The 15,933-nt window shown below is 55.3% G+C and overlaps 1 protein-coding gene across 2 annotated transcripts in view; it reads right to left on the reverse strand.

The window, feature by feature from the left end:
* MGAT5B (mannosyl (alpha-1,6-)-glycoprotein beta-1,6-N-acetyl-glucosaminyltransferase, isozyme B) overlaps positions 1–15,638 on the reverse strand; it is a 76,001-nt gene extending 60,363 nt beyond the window's left edge. For both annotated transcript variants that reach the window (XM_006886178.1, XM_006886179.1), the window contains exons 1-3: positions 15,571–15,638; positions 11,584–11,696; positions 1,053–1,200 (exon numbers count right to left, since the gene is read on the reverse strand). In XM_006886178.1, the coding sequence (XP_006886240.1) occupies positions 1,053–1,200; positions 11,584–11,696; positions 15,571–15,638 (329 nt within the window). The remainder of the gene's footprint in view (positions 1–1,052; positions 1,201–11,583; positions 11,697–15,570) is intronic.
* Positions 15,639–15,933: the final 295 nt, after the last annotated feature.

Genomic DNA, 15,933 nt, shown 5'->3' on the forward strand with positions numbered 1-15,933 from the left:
GTTAAAGCCCTCCACCCGTGGCGTCTGTTACAGCAGGGTGAGCCACCAGAGACACCTGCCCATCACACAGCCACCACAGGGTCTTCTCTAAAAGTCCCACCTTGTAGGCAGGAGGCTCAGGTTCAGTTCCTAGCCTCGACCCATCTGCCAATAAGAGGCTAGTGTGCTGACAGGATTGAACAGGTTTCAGCAGAGCGTCCAGACTAAGACCAGAACGAAAGACCTGGCAACCGACTTCTGAAAACCAGCCGAGGAGCACCCTATTGGTCACAATGACTGGATCAGTTGTGCATGGGGTGTCTGGGAGACAGGGATGCAATGTCAGCAACAACGATTTCATTCCTGGCCTTAAAACACTCCAGGGCTCCCCCCAACTCTTAGACTAGTGTGTAAAAGCTACTTAATGTGGCTGGCAGACCTCCAAGATCTGGACCCACTGTCCTCTCTGCCTCTCCCCACTCTCTGCCACACGGACAGTCATATTAGTTCATTTCCATCAGCACTGCAAGTTTGTTCCTACCCCAGGGCCTTTACACGTACTGTTCTTGATCCGAAATGCCTTGTATATTTACAGAGAGAGAGAGAGTGAGTGTGTTTGTCTAGAATGAACTGGAGGAGTTAATCCCTAGTCAGGAAGGCGTCTGTCTCTAGGGAGATGCAATGAGAAAGCCCATCAGTGTCATATGTGATGTGTCATTAAAAAGGAAAAACCCACATGTTCTGGTGTCCTAGTGGCAAGAAGCTGCACTGCAATCCCAGAGGTATGTGGTTCGAATCTACCAGATGCTCTGCTGGAGAAGAAGGGGCAATCTCCTCCTGTACCAGTCGGATCGGATTTGACGGTACACACAAACACACACAGAGGAAAAAACAAAAGGCTGACTTAGATGTGACACAATGTTAACATTTTGTGAGAGGCGCTCTGGGTTGTATGGCTCTGAGGTTTTCTCTGTATTAAATGTTTCCCCAGAGTAACAAGAAAGGGAGCGAGTGTGAGGAGCCCCCAATGCACTCACTCACACTGCACGCCGCCTGCCCCGACGGGCCCTCACCTGTCCCCTGCAAAGTGCCCATCGCTGGCTGCCCGGTGCAGCTCGCTGCTGTTCTCCAGCCTGGCCAGCGTGTCCATGCGTTTCACCATCAGCTCCAGCAGGTCGCTCATCCGGCGGAGCACGCCCCGGGACTCCAGACCGCCGGCCACTGTGGGCAAAGCAGAGGTCAGCTCAGGGCCCTGTCCCCTCCCAACTTCCCTCTGGCCACAGCAGGGGAGGGGGCAGGAGAAGAAGCCCCCCACTGGCCCTGCAGCTATAAGCAGTGCTGGGACCGTGTGATCTCAGGGGGGCCTCGGTTTTCTGGTCTGTAAAGTGGGACAATAAATACAATTTCTTAATTGCTTTGGCCCCTGTCAGTCCTCAGGCCATGGAGATGGCAGGAGGGCCCTGCAGAGGACAAGCCCTCTCAGGCCCCCCAACACCAAGCCCCTGACAAGACTGTCCTGGAGAGACCGCTAACATTCACATTCGAGGCCTCAGCAAAGGCGCAGACCACAGGCTCAGGAACACGAACGTTGCTTCTTTCCCATGTGACCTGGAGGCACCGGGGAGCCCATGTTCTTAGCTCTCAGGGGCTCAGAGCCCAGTCACTGCTGAGGAGGATGAGGGCAGGAAGGATGGGACACAGACTACCCAAGGGGACTGTGGGGCAGGGGCTGGAGCAGGGCACTCTCAAAGCAAACCCCGCTGAAGTCTTCGCTGCAATGCCAGAGAGGGGAGGAGACTTCCTAACAGAAGCCACGCAGATGGGAAGCTTCAGAGCAGCATTAAATGAAGCCACACCTTCCACGTGGCCTCCAGGCCCTCACCACAACCTGGCCCCAGCATACACCCCATCCAGGATGAAGAAAACCATGTCCTGTCCACATCTCCAAGGCCCTGCCAGGTCCCCACACTCAACTCTGACAAGAGCAAGCCCCTGGGGTGGGGTGACCACCCCTCCCTCTACTGTGAGTAGAGGGCCCGAGGGAGGGGGGACCTAGGGAAGAAAAGGGTCAGGTGAAGAAACACGGCACTCCACCCCCACCAGCTCCCAGCCCCGAAGCACACACACCCCTCAGCTCAATGCAAACCAGTCGGCCAGGCCCTGGCCACCTAGCACAGATGGGCAGAGTGAGTACAGCCAAAGGTGCCCTGAAATTCACAGACTGGTCAGGCCAGGGGATGGAGTCGCAGAAGAGACCCTGGGAAGGTGGGCCAGGGAGATGACCGCCACTGCGGACTACGGGACCCCCAGCCTCAGGAAGACCCTGTCTCAGGAGAGGGAGCTGGGCTGTGACACTTCTCGGAGTGAGTGGCAAAGCTATGTCAGATGCAAAGGATGCTTCCAGGCCAGGAAGTTCAAGGGCAGAGCTGGAAGTCTGGTTCATGTGTCAGAGTCGTCAGGGCCAAGGATGCCTGTGCCCATGGCTTCCACTGCTCGACAGAGAATAGGCAGAGCAGGCAGTGGGTTCAGAGGGGCACACAGGGCTGGATGCGGGGCGGTGGGCGCTGGCCTACCCACTCTCTGCTATCCACCTCCTACTGGACCCTGGGAACATCACTACTGTGTTTGGCCTCAGTGTTCCAGCTCAGGGCAAGACCACCAGACCCCATCTGCAGTCTGATGTCACAGCGCCAGGCGGGTGTCAGGCTTGGAAGCCACTGGAAACAGAGGCAGAAGGGGCAGCAGGCTGGAGCTTGTCCCCTCTGCTCCACGTGGGCTCAGGCAGAGCAAGGGAACCCAGAGAGGCTCACACCCCCAGGCCTGCTTGTGACATCTCCACCGTGCTGGTCCCCAGCTCCTCGGGAGCGAAGCCTGGTCCAGCTGCTGACACAGCTTCTCCACTCGCACTCAAGTCACCTTCTGGACAGCTGAGTCATCCGAGGTCAGACAGAGAGGCTGGGAGCTGCCAGCTGAACCTAAGTCCAGAGCAGGAAGGGATACCAGCTCGGTAGAACTGACACCGAGCTCCCAACACAGCCAGGCGGGGGGGATCGGAGGACAGAGACCATGATGCATAGAAAGGGCCGCTGGATCCAGCATGAGAACAGGGCCACACTCTGGAGAAAGTGGGCGTAGAAAAGGAGGAAGGGGCCCACACCCCACCTACCAATCCTGAGAGCAGGCACAGCAAAGGGGCCTCCCAGGGCAAAGCCAGAAAGGGGAGGAGATATTTTTAAAAACATTACTTAGGATTGAGGAATTTCAAAGTCCTTACATGACGCTGACTGAGTCTCGCCAGCCCCCTCGGCCCTCCCCGCGTGCACATGGATCAATCACCCGTCAGCAGAGAGCTCGGCCTCCCCCCACTCTTTCGGCTCCACAAAACCAGGTCGAGCTCACAGCTCTGACTCCCAGTGAGGCCATGGGATGCGGGGCTGCCCTCAGGGTCTCCAAGGCCATGGTCTCGATCAAGCCGATGGCCTCGTTTTTTTCTCCCGAAGAGCAGTTCATGGGATCAAACTGCCAACCTTTCTCTTAGTAGCCCAGTGCTTAACCCACTATGTCACCAGAGCTTCCACTGGCAGGAACAGGTTCCAGAATCAGGAATGCAAGCGAGGATGTGTGGGCGTGGCCTGAGCCCACCTAACTGCGTACCTCCACTCATGGGTGACCTGGCTTTGAGCAAACGGATGTAGGGGTGCAGTGCTGCCCGTCCCCCAAGGGGCAGGCGAGGAAAACCCAAGCTAAATAATTCAACAGAAACAGGAGACAGAGCCGGAGCCGACGGGAGACTAAGGGCCCCCAGAATCTTCGGAGATGGGGGGGCTTTCTGTGTCCTGTGGATGAGGGATGATTCCAACAAGCACGGGGGGAGGACAGGAACACACAGGGTCCAGAAGGCCGCTCCCACAGGGCTCTGTAAGACCAGCCCACTGGAATGGAGACCCCGAGACCCCTCTTCCCAACTCCTTCCTGGCACCTAGGCCCCCTAGAGAGAAGTCGTGTAGGGAACAAGATCAGAAAGTCCAGCGACCACAGAGGACAGGCCTCTCCCCCCTTAAAGAGCTCCAGGGGGCACCAAATACATGCCCTGCCCACACAGAAGGACTAGGTGGGGGTCCCTGAGGGCAGCAGCCTTGCCCTGCCCAGGCATCCAGCCCCCAAGGATACCACCCCCTCTGCCAGCCCACCATGCTGGGCTGCGCTGGTCAGACAAGCTCCCGTCTTCGGCGCCCCGCTCCCCCCACCACGCTTGCTCGGCTATCTGAAGTGGATTTAATGCGAGGAGGCCCCGGCAATCCATCCCAGAAGCTCACATGTCCGCTCCATATTTCCATATAAATAAGGAAAGCCGGGAAGCCGAGAGATACAAATGGGTCCTCCTGGTTACAGACAGGGCAGCATTTATTACCGACTGCGGGCCCCTTCCCGATGCTCTCAGCTTTTGTCTCCCTCATGGCCCTGCCTACCCCCACCCTTTACACAGCCCCCTGGAAATTGCACAAGTCCCTGTGTCACCAGACAGAGGGGCCTCTCCAGCACTTGAGAATGGAGCGCTCACTTGGCTTTTCCATGACTGGAGAAAGGAGAGCATCTGCCTGCCTGCCTGCAGACACCCCAGGCATGCCGCAGACACCCCAGGCATCCCACAGACACCCTGGGCATCCCGCGAACACCCCGGGCATCCTGCAGACACCCCGGGCATCCCACAGACACCCCTGAGCATCTCACAGACACCTCAGGCATGCCGCAGACACCCTGGGCATCCCGCAGACACCCCGGGCATCCCGCAGACACCCCAGGCATCCCACAGACACTCTGGGCATCCCGCAGACACCTCAGGCATGCCACAGACACCCCGGGCATCCCGCAGACACTCTGGGCATCTCACAGACACCTCAGGCATACTGCAGACACCCCGAGCATCCCGCCGACACCCTGAGCTCAGGGCTCCTGAGAGGTCAAGTGGCCAGACCAGGCACTGGACGCCTGCTGCTTGATGCCATCAAGTTGGCTCCAATGTACTGCAATCCTTCCTGTGGATGGCAGAGCGAAATCCCGCGCCAGCCTCAACCTCACAGCCGGAGCTCCAGCCCAACCCTGCAGTCGCCGGATCAGCCCATCTCACCGAGTTCACGCCGACCCTGCAGTCACCGGGTGAGCCCATTTCACTGCAGGTCTTCCGCTCTTTCTCTGACCCTCGACTTTTCCAAGCACGATGTCCTTCTCCAGGAGCTGGTCCGTCCTGACGGCACATCCAGAGCGGATGAGCCAGCCTGGCCTCACGCTGGCTGCACTCCGGAGGCAGATCTGTTTGTGCTTTTGGGAGCCCGCGGCATCGTCAATAGTCTTCCTCAGCCACACAGTTCAAAGGCGCTAATCCTTCTCCAGGCTTCCTTGTTCATGTCCCAACTTTCACACAGTCGGAAGCATCACGGCTTGGGTCATGTGCACCTTTACCGTGGAAGCCCCTCTCCGGCCACTCGGCCCTGGCCCATCAGCCACGCTGTCCCCAACAAAAGCTCCAGAACCCCTTAGTGCTGAGGGCCAGGGACAGAAATGACCCAGAGCTAGGCAATATTCCTCTCCAGGTTTGAATCCTGGAGAATCCAAGGGTCTAGGAAGGCAAACACATGTGCCCACAAACCTTTCCACAGCCAGCCTGTCACCTCGACTCCTTCAAGACAAGACAGAAAGGGAACAAACAACACGTTCCAGGAGGGCTGTGCAATGCTGGCAAGGCCTGGGTCAGGGTCACGCCATGGTCCCTCCTGTCATTAGGACAGATGCAAGTTCACCCCAGAAAAGGCAGGCACACATGGTAAAGGCAGAAAGTGGGATGAGAGACTGGGGTGAGGCCACATCAAAAGACCTTCCCTGGGCCTTTCAGGGGGCTTCTGGCCTGCGCTTTGGGTCAGCATTTCTGCTGGGTGGACTTGTGAGTGGATGTGAAGCTGGCCCAGGACGGGCATCACTTCACTCTCTTGTTGACAGGGGGACTGTGAGTCGGCGCTTGCTTGGGGGCCCCCAACAACAGGGTCGAGTCAGTGCATCTCTTCTGCATTGCTGGTTTTGGTCTTTTCTTCAAGTCAATAGTCAAGACCCTGGGGCTGGGCACTGAGTGCCGGGAGAAGGAAGCATGGCTGAGTGGAGGAGAAGGGACAAAGCCAGAGTCGCTGAGAACCCAGGAGCTTTGAGGCCAGTCCAGCCCGTGTTCCAGCCCTTGTCGCCCACCCTCATCTCTCAAAAATGAAGTTGCTTTTGACTTACACCATCTCCCCTCCCCCGGCCACTCCAGAGACTTCCCCTGAAAGACACCATCATGTGCAACCCAAGCACCTCTACCCCCAGCCTCCACCCTTCCTTCATGGAGGAACCCAGATGCCCCCTCGGTCCCCGTCCCAGCATCCTTCTCTGTAGGGCTCCTGTGTCAACCCCAGCACATCCACCACATATGTATAGAGCACTGACTATTCGCCTGCTAGCCTCCAGAGACCCAGGCAAGGACTCGGGCCCACAGAGGAGTTTACAGTGTGGGCTGAAGATCGAGATCCTGCCAGGAGACTCTCCAAGGATTGCCCCCTCCCGCCATGGCGCTGGGGTGGTCCCGCAGAAAGCACATATGGGGACTTTTCTGGGGTCAGGGCAGACTCGAGCGAGACTCCACCCAGGCCTGCCACAGAGAGAACACAATTAAGTGGAACAAGGAATATGCTTCCAACTTGGAGAGGGACATCATGCTTGAAAGACAGATGGTCAGTAAAAAAAAGAGGAAGACCCCCAATGAGATGGATTCAAACAGCATGCTGGGCTGCTAACTGCACAGGCCGGGGTTTGAACCCACCAGCCGCACTACAGGAGGAAGACGCAGCAATCTGCTTCCATGCTCACTGTCGTACTGCCAGGTGCCCGTGAGTCCACTGGACTCACAGTGGCCACGTGGACAAGAGGGCACACTGGCCATCGGGGGCCAGTCTCACACCAGCCACTCTGTCAGAGCCTGCCGCAGCAGCCACTGGGTCAGTCCATCTCGGTAAGGGTTTTCCCCTTTGTCTCTGCACCTTGACCAAGCATGATGTCCTTCTCCGGGGACAGGCCTCGTAGCCTTGGGCAGCTCTTCTCTATCCTGCGGGATCACCATGAGTCACAGTGGACAGCAGGGAGATAAAAGGTTCACGGCTGGACCATCCACCCAAGTCTCACACCAGAAACCACCTGAGTGTCACCAGCAGCACATCACATACGATATCACAGGAATGTCACATGCACCAAAACGGAGTCACACAGTGGAATGTCACCCAGGGGGACATCACCTAGGGAAATGAACGTGACCCAGGAGAACATCCCCCAGTGAAGGAGCAAGGGTGTCTGCAGCCACATGCCTCACCCCAAGACGGAAGACAGTGAAGTCAGTCCACTGACAGACTCCGCTAGAAATTTTTAAAAAGGTGGATGTCGTCTGTGCTGTCAGAGGCCAAGGTGGGTGCAGCCCTTGGGGACCGGTGGCTGGAGGGAGGCCCGAGGAGCCTTTGGGGGGCTGACTGTTCTGTTCTTTGACCTGTGACATGGACGTCCAGTCTGCATGGAGGTGCCGGGTGGTACAGCACTGTGTCTCCGTTCCAGACTGCCCGACAAACCTCATGTCATAGTAAGGTCTAAATTGATGCTTACATGGTCTATTAAAGGGGATTTGGTGACGCCGGGTGTTACACGCTGGTCTGCTAACCGGTGGTGGGTGTTATTGTTGTTGTGCCATCGAGTCAGAAATGACTCACAGCTGACACTCCAGTGGGTTTTCAGAGGCAATGAATGCACAGGAGATTTCCCATCTTTCTCCTGTGGAGCAGTTGGTGGATTCAAACTGCACACCTTTGGGTTGGCCGTACAACTTCTTACCACTAAACCACCAGAGCTCCCTAACTAAAAGGTTAGCAGTTCTAATCCACAATCTGTTCCAAGGGAGAAAGATGGGTCTCCTCTCATGAGATTTCCAGTCCTTCCCAAGGGAAGGCTGTAATGCATGAGAACCAACTCAGCGACAGCAGGGTTGGGCTTGGGGTTTGGTGTTCTGGATATTAAGTGAGAGCTCACGTGCCCATCAGTGGATGAATGGCTAGGGAGACCGGTGCACTCGCACGGTGAAGTGTCGTGCGTCACCAAAAATGATTGAGAATTTGTGAAGCACACACAACATGGAAACTACAATACATGCTGAGTAGCAAGCAAGAAGCTGCACTGCAATCCAAGAGGTGCACGGTTCGAATCCACCAGATGCTCTGCTGGAGAAGGAGGGACAATCTCCTCCTGTACCAGCCAGATCTGATTTGACGGTACACACACAAAATATAATACAATAAAATTTTAAAACAAACAAACAATACAATACAATACATGCTGGGTGATGTCACCAGTCACAAAAGGACAATCACGGTAGAAGAGCTCTAACAAAAAAACCTTCTATGAGAAGGTTTATGTACAGATGGAACCCACTCCGGAGGTTTCCAGAGATGAGAAGCAAGGAAGACATGGGCAGAAGCTGCCAGAACAGGCATTTAAACGAACGCTTTCTCTCCAAATCGTTGGCGAGTTCTCCCTGCCCCCAGCGTAGCAGTCTCCCCCCTAGAAGTTTCTTCTACTCCTCTGAAAAAAAATAAAAGTGTACTCAAGCATGATTAAAACACTTGTAATATCGTGACAATTACCAAAATGTGGCACAGAGACAGGAAATGGCACCAACAGAGAGACTGACTTCACGCAAGATGTCACAAACTTTTCATTTGTTTCTAAAAAATGCAGTGTTTGCAGAGTGTAGAAAGACCAAGCATGATAAAACGGGAGTGCCTGTACGTGGGGTCCTTCCCTGAAATGTCCAAGTTCACGCGCACGCGCACGCGCATGTGCACTCACAGCACTCGCTCTCTAGTCTAACGGGCTGACCTGGGCAGCCCTCTCCCCTCCACATTCTGCCCACCTCGGAGACACATAGTCTGGGCCGGGCTGGATCTGTGACCTCCCCCCAGCAGCAGTGGGCAGAGCTAACAGGGCGGCAGGGACCACTCCCACTAGACCACCGTACTAGTGCCCACAGCCCACCGGGATGCTCAGGAGACAGGGGGGTGCGAGAGCTGCCACCAGCTCCTTCAAGGTGAGCAGAACAAGAGCACAGCCACAAGGCCCTCTTCTCCAGCCCCCAGCCAACTTCCTTCTCTTGGTCTCCAGATTTTTCTGGAAGCCCAACTTCCTCTAGCCCTTTGTCGCAGCCCACGTTATCTGTGGTGGCACCCAGGCTGCTTAAATGTGATGCTCCCTCCTCCATCTCCTCACACCAACATTCCCAACATCTCCACCCATGATCTTCAAGATTTCCCCACCAGAGCCCTCTGTAACTTGCTCTGAAGGGTGCCTTCACCTCTCGGACCCCACATCCCACCGCACAACCTCAGGCTTCCCCTCGGACAACAAGCAGGAATCCTGGAGCCTCCTCGGTCCTCTTCCCTAGGCCCCATCCGTCAGGTACGTAAGGAGCACTCACTGCTTGTGAGATGTTGCACAAACCCCTTCACGTGCTATCTTAACATCTCCCCACAAGTCTTACAGGTAGGTTTTCTGTCCCCACTTTCAGAGCAGATGACCGGGCAGAGAGAGAGGACAGTGACCCTCAGGACCTCGATGGGATCAACTACTCTACTACAGCTTGAAAGGCTAATGGAATGGGACACACTCTCCAGAGCTCTCCAAGTCCACAGAAGGACGTGCTGAACTAAAGGATGAGTCTAACGATGACACGATGCCTTACGTGATACAGATCCATCAGACTAGGTACCCTGGGGACACCCGCCTCAGGGGACAACTCGTCTGCTATTGTTGGGAACATAGGGATCAGAATGCTGAACCTAACTATCCATCTATCCACCCAGCCACCTATCCGTCTACACATCCACCATCCACCTGTCCACCTAGTCATCATTTCATCCATTCATCATGCATCTAGCCATCCATCCATCATCCATCCTCCATCCATCCACCCATCCTCCATCCATCATCCATCCATCCATCCAACCACACATCCATCCACTCATCCATCCATTATCTATCCATCGTCCATCCCTCTATCTATCCAACCATGTATCCATCCACTCATCCATCCTCCATCCATTATCTACCCATCATCCAGCCAGCCAGCCATGCATCCATCCACTCATCTGTCCTCCATCCATCATCCATCCATCTATCTATCCAACCACGCATCAATCCATTATCTATCCATCATCATCCATCCATCCAACCATGCATCCATCCACTCATCCATCCTCCATCCATTATCTATCCATCATCCACCCATCCACCCATCCATCCATCCATCCATCCATCCAACCACTCATCCATCCTCCATCCATCCATCCAACAATGCATCCATCCTTCATCCATTATCTATCCATCATCCAACCATCTAACTACTCATCCATCCATCCATCCATCCATCCTTCCTTTCATCCAGCATCTACCCATTTCTCACCTATCCATCATCCATCTTTTTATCCATCATCCATTCATTATCTATCCATCCATCCATCCATCCATCCATCCATCATCCATTCATCATTCACCCACCCATCAATCACCCATCAATCATCCATGTACATATCTATCACCCATCCATCATCCATCCATCCCCCATCTACATCACCAATTCATCATTATCCATTCATAATTCATTCACCTATCAATCCATCAACCACCCATCCATCATCCATCTACTCACTCATTTATTTATTCACCTATTCATCCATCCATTCTTGATAACATTGTGAAAAACTCCCTGGAATGGATAGATTTCAGAGAAAGTCTACCCCAGAGGAGTAGAATAAAAAGCAAAGAGCCAGTTTCCAGGAACCTCGTCTGCCTCAATTTCCAGGCCTCTGCTCTTTCTTTCTACCAAAAAACAAGGGGTTTTGTGGCACAGTGAGCAGGGATCTCTACCCCTTCCTGGGCAGGGCCAATGTTGGGGGTGGGGGGTTTTCCAGCTCACCACACTCATGCCAAAAACCATGCCAGTGATTTCCATGTGTTAACTCATCCCAGCCAACCTCTGAAGAAGAGCACACTGTGCTTGTATCTTATGACTAGGTCGAAGGCACACAGCTAGTAAACATGAACCTACAGACCCAGGTCTGTCCAGCCGAAGTCCAACTCCTGAACCTTTCTGCACAACCCTGCTAGTACCATGTAGTCAAGGAACAATGAAGGAGAGGGGGCCACATCCCCAGAGCTTGGAGATAAGACACAGAAGCCCAGAGCCAGGCCAGTGCTCTGCCCTCTGTTGTGGCCACAGCCTGGGCCTATGTACTTCAAAGAGGCAGGTGCCACATTCAGAGACCTCTTCCACTAAATAAACTACACAGGCAGCCTCTTCTGATACCCAGAGGTGCTCAAAGGCCCTGTCCTCAGAATGCTGACCAGAGGAAAACTGGTGACCAGGGCCACACTTTGGAGCTACGCGGCTAAGGCCATGTCCACCTATGGGGCATGGAGACCTTTACAGAGGGTCTCTAAGTGCCAGACTTGAAGGTTTCTCCCTCACCTCCCCTTCCCCCACCAAGATACCTTCTGTGCGGATGGTGAAGGGTGAGTCCCCCAGGCGCCGTGCAGAGAACTGGCCACCCAGAGAGGTCATCAGGAAGCAGAGTGTGAAGAAGCCAATGCCCAAGACAAAAAGCCTGCAGAGAGGGAAGCAACAGGGCAGGTCACGGGCAGGGCAGGTGCACAGTACCCCAAGCAGTTCCATCCAGGAGGGTCCTACAAGCACTTAGAAAGGGAGAGCGGAGTGGAAAGTAGATGAGAGGTGGATGAATGGATGCTGAGTCAATAGATAGGTGGATGGATGGATGGATGGATGGATGGATGGATGGATGGATGATGGATGGATGGATGGATGATGGATGGATGGATGGATGAGTGGATGGATGGATGGATGGATAGATGGATGGATGGATGGATGGATGGATGGATGGATGAGTGGATGGATGGATGGATGGATAGATGGATGGATGGATGGATGGATGGATGGGTGGATGGAGGATGGATGGATGGATGGATGGATAATGGATGGATAGATGGAAAAATGAAAGACTAGAGCTTGGCTAAGCTAGGCTCAGGAGTCTCCCATCACCATAGTAAAGAAATCAACAGAAATAAATAGGCCACAAACCATGAAAGAAAAACCCATGCTCATATTTAGGTGTGGTGTGAAGCTAGACAGAGCCTGGCTCTTTAAAAAGCCATATTTCTCAGAGTGGTCCCCAGGCCAGCATCACCAACATCGCCTGGGAACCTACTACAAACGCGCATTCAGACCCCGTCCCTGACACTCTAGCCGTGGGGAAGAGATCTGTGGCTTGACAAGTCTTCCAGGTGATTCCCACGTAGGCTCACGTCTCAGAACCACTGCTGGAGATGGAAGCAGCAGGGTGTGACGCCAGCCAGAGGGCAGGTGACTGTCAGACAAGACTCATCTGGAGCCTCTTAGCCACCTAGGCCACTGTGCACACAGGCTTATGGCTGCGATGCCCACAGGCTCACGTGAGTACCCCCTGATCTGAGCTCTGGGGGTTTCCCCTCAAGGACCATGACCCCCATCACTAGCACATGTAGGAACTCCAGGAGCTGGGCACGCAGGAGGGTGCCAACATGCACCCCTGGCTGGTCAGAGCAAGCCAGCCCCACCTATGCACAGAGGTGTAGCATGTGCGTGTGCATGCGTGTGTATGCGTTCATATCCTGTCAGCTGGGCAGGAGAGCTGGTCAGTGGACTCGGGCTCACTCTTTGCACACCTAGTTTCTGAGCTCCTAGTTACTAGTTCCAGTCACAAATTTACTAGTTACCAGATACTAGGCACTGGGGGAGCCCCCAGGAGACAGTAGAGAATAAACCCACAGTATGTTTAAAACCAGACCTGGCTTCAAGTGCTTTAAAACAAGATCATGGCCCAACCAGGAAAATGGAGTTCACCAGTGCAGCCTGGAAGGGGCGAAAAGTGGCGGCTGTTCTAGGACCCTGAGTCTCTCGGAGGTCTTGATGAGCTGACAGAGGCAGAGGGGAGGAGCCCCCACTCTCTGCCAGTGGTGGAGGGACCCCATCTTCCTCAGGCCAGTTCGCCTGGGAGGAGCCCTCCATCTCCACATTAACCCCCACGCTTGTTTGTGTTTTTACACAAAGCTTGCTTTATGCATTTTCATCTTCATTATTTGAAACTGGCAGAGCAGTATTTAATTAAAATTTGGTCCATTAAAGAAAACACATAATTGCAGAAGAAAATAAAAGCACAACAAAATTCCCAACCCATATTTAAAGGGAGCTTTAGAAATTACATCAGAGAAAGGACAGAACCCCACGGCAGTGTAGGGTAGGGGACTCTGGGCTCCCCACTGGGGCCATGGCCTCTCATGGGTGAGTGCTTAGCTGGCAAGAAGAGGACAGACAGACACCTTAGCAGGATGGGATGACAGCCTTGGTAATGCAGGGCTAACATGCTCATCTGCTAACAGAAAGGTTGGTGGTTTGAACCCACCAGCCACTCCACAGAGAAAGAGCTGCCGTCTGCTTCCAGGAAGATCTCCAATTTAGAGATGCTCCGAGGCAGTTTTGCTGTCCTGCAGGGTTGCTACGAGCCAGAACGGGCTCCATGGCAGTGAGTCCAGTGTGTGGGTTTAGGAGAGTTCCTCCCAGGGACCCCTGCGCTGAATTCCAGCAAAACTGGGACTGGGCTCCAGGACCCCCAAGACGAAGTCAGGTGAGTATCAAGGCAATAGGAGGGAGGAAGGGGTGGCCACACACCCAGAGAGAGCATCTGAGGACAGGACAGAACACTCTCAGTCTGGGTCTCTCCCTCATCCCCTCGCCAGCTGTGGGGCTGTATTCACAGATGGGGAGCTGCACCATTGGGATCCAAAGGCCTGCTAGGGGCCTGGTCATCTGTCCATTTCTCTCACCCAGCACCCTTTAACTCTAAATGCCTTCACTACTCCAAATGTGACTCTTTAAGCTAGACCCAGTCTTGGGGTTCACAGTCCCCAGAAACTCAAAGGGATGGGGGGACACTGACAGGACACAGCTAAAATGGTTCAATCGATCTATCTGCCCATTGAGCAACACTGCAAAAGCACCCACTGCCAAAGAAACCACAGTTTCCCAGCCGGCTATGGAGGATGGAGGAGCTGGGGTGTGATTGGACCTGGTCTGATGTCTAAATAGACCAGGACACAGAGGCATTCAGTGGCCCCTGTGGAGCTCTGGACAGTCTGGGGAGACCCAGAAGCGATGCTACAGGACTACAGAACCTGTGGGGAGGGGGTCTGGGCAACCCCACCTCAGTCCTGCCTTCAGAGACAAGGCCAGAGGAGGCAGGAGGAAGGGCCGGGAGCTGTCCATGGTACCCGTCAGCGAGTCCAGGGAATCCTCCCTCGGGAGCAGCACAGGTCAGTGTGGCCCCGGATGGATGGAGAGTGCTGAGGACCCAGAGGGGACTGGTGAGGTCCCTCTCAGCTGCCCCTGCAGGCCAGGGATCCAAGACTCCCTTGGAGCAGGGGGGTGGGGGGAGTTGCAAAGCGCTTTCCAGAGGTCCACATAGAGCCACTTCTGATGGCAACTTTACACCCCAGGGCTCTGCTGTCCCCTCTTGTCCTGCCACAACCTGAACCAAGTCCAATCCTGCAGTTCCCTGAAACTGCCTTCTCAGCTGGCCACAGCTAAGGAAAAGCAGGTGGGGCGAGTAAACCATGTACCACACCCCAGGTCTAGAGGAGAGGGAGTAGAAATGGCTGGACCCTGGGAAAGACCTGGGGCACAGGTGAGTGAGGACCGGAAGGAGCTCAGGCCTGGTCCTCTCCTCTGTCCCAAGGGCTCTCTTCCTCCCAGGACCCCCCTGTCCAGAGTCCAGAATCCAGCCATCACTAGTTCTGGGCAACAATCGCCCCTCCCCAGCTCCCCTCCGCGAACCAGACTCCACTGGTCTATGAGAAATGGGGCCCAGGAGTCCTGAGAGAAGACTCTCCCTGTAGGCCAGGGCTGGGGGTCTCTGCCTCTCAGGGCGCCCCTCCCTGGCTCTGCTGTCCCTCCATCTCCAACAGAGGGGTGGACCTGCAGCAGAGGAACCCTGTCTCAGTCACAAGGGCCCTCCCATTAGGGACAGTCTTGGGGCCCTAAAAGGAAAATGTACTGATGGAGGTTGACCACGGGCGTCAGGCATGAAATTGGTCACCCAGTAGGGCCATCTGGGGTGGGAGAGGAGGGTGCGGTGGCCAGGACGACCTCCTGGACCATGTTCACAACTCAGGTCCACGCTTATTCTCCAACCTCGACCAACTCAGAACAGATTCCCAGAACCACACGCCTCTCCCCGCCCAGATCTGAGTCCCTGACTCCATCCACTGCCCAGCCCCGGCCCGGCTGGCTATCATCGCCCCTTAGGTGCAGAACAAGTCAAGTCGCCACTTTGCCCCCAGGATGTGCAACCTCGAGGGACTGACCTCGATCATCCTGACCCTGCGCCCCAGGGGGACTGACCTCCCCACGCCCCCTGGGGAGAACTTTACCGGAAGGGTCTCAGGGTAACCAGGCATCTTCTGACCATTATCTTCCCTTCAGGGTTGACCGTGATCATCGTGCAAACTTGACGGCCAACGAGCCGCGGGCGAGGCCGGGCGAACTGTCCCGGGCCAGCCGTGTCAGGGCTACGAAGCGCGGGGCCCAGCCGGGTGCGCGGAAGCGGGCGCGGGCCTGGCTGCTCGGCTGCGGCCTCGGAGCGAAGGAGGCGAGCGCGCGCGGTGCCGGAGGGCGAGGGCGCCTGGCCGGCTGTCTCTGCGTCTCCGCCCTCTGGCTCACATTTTGGGGGCCGAGAGGCGGCGCGCCCCCAAACCGTCGGCCGTGAGCCTGCCTGCTCGCGCTCGCTCGCAGGG

Source organism: Elephantulus edwardii, unplaced genomic scaffold, assembly GCF_000299155.1.
Source record: "Elephantulus edwardii isolate Elephantulus edwardi_28Jun2011 unplaced genomic scaffold, EleEdw1.0 scaffold00048, whole genome shotgun sequence".
In the NCBI taxonomy this organism is placed as follows: Eukaryota; Metazoa; Chordata; class Mammalia; order Macroscelidea; family Macroscelididae; genus Elephantulus; species Elephantulus edwardii.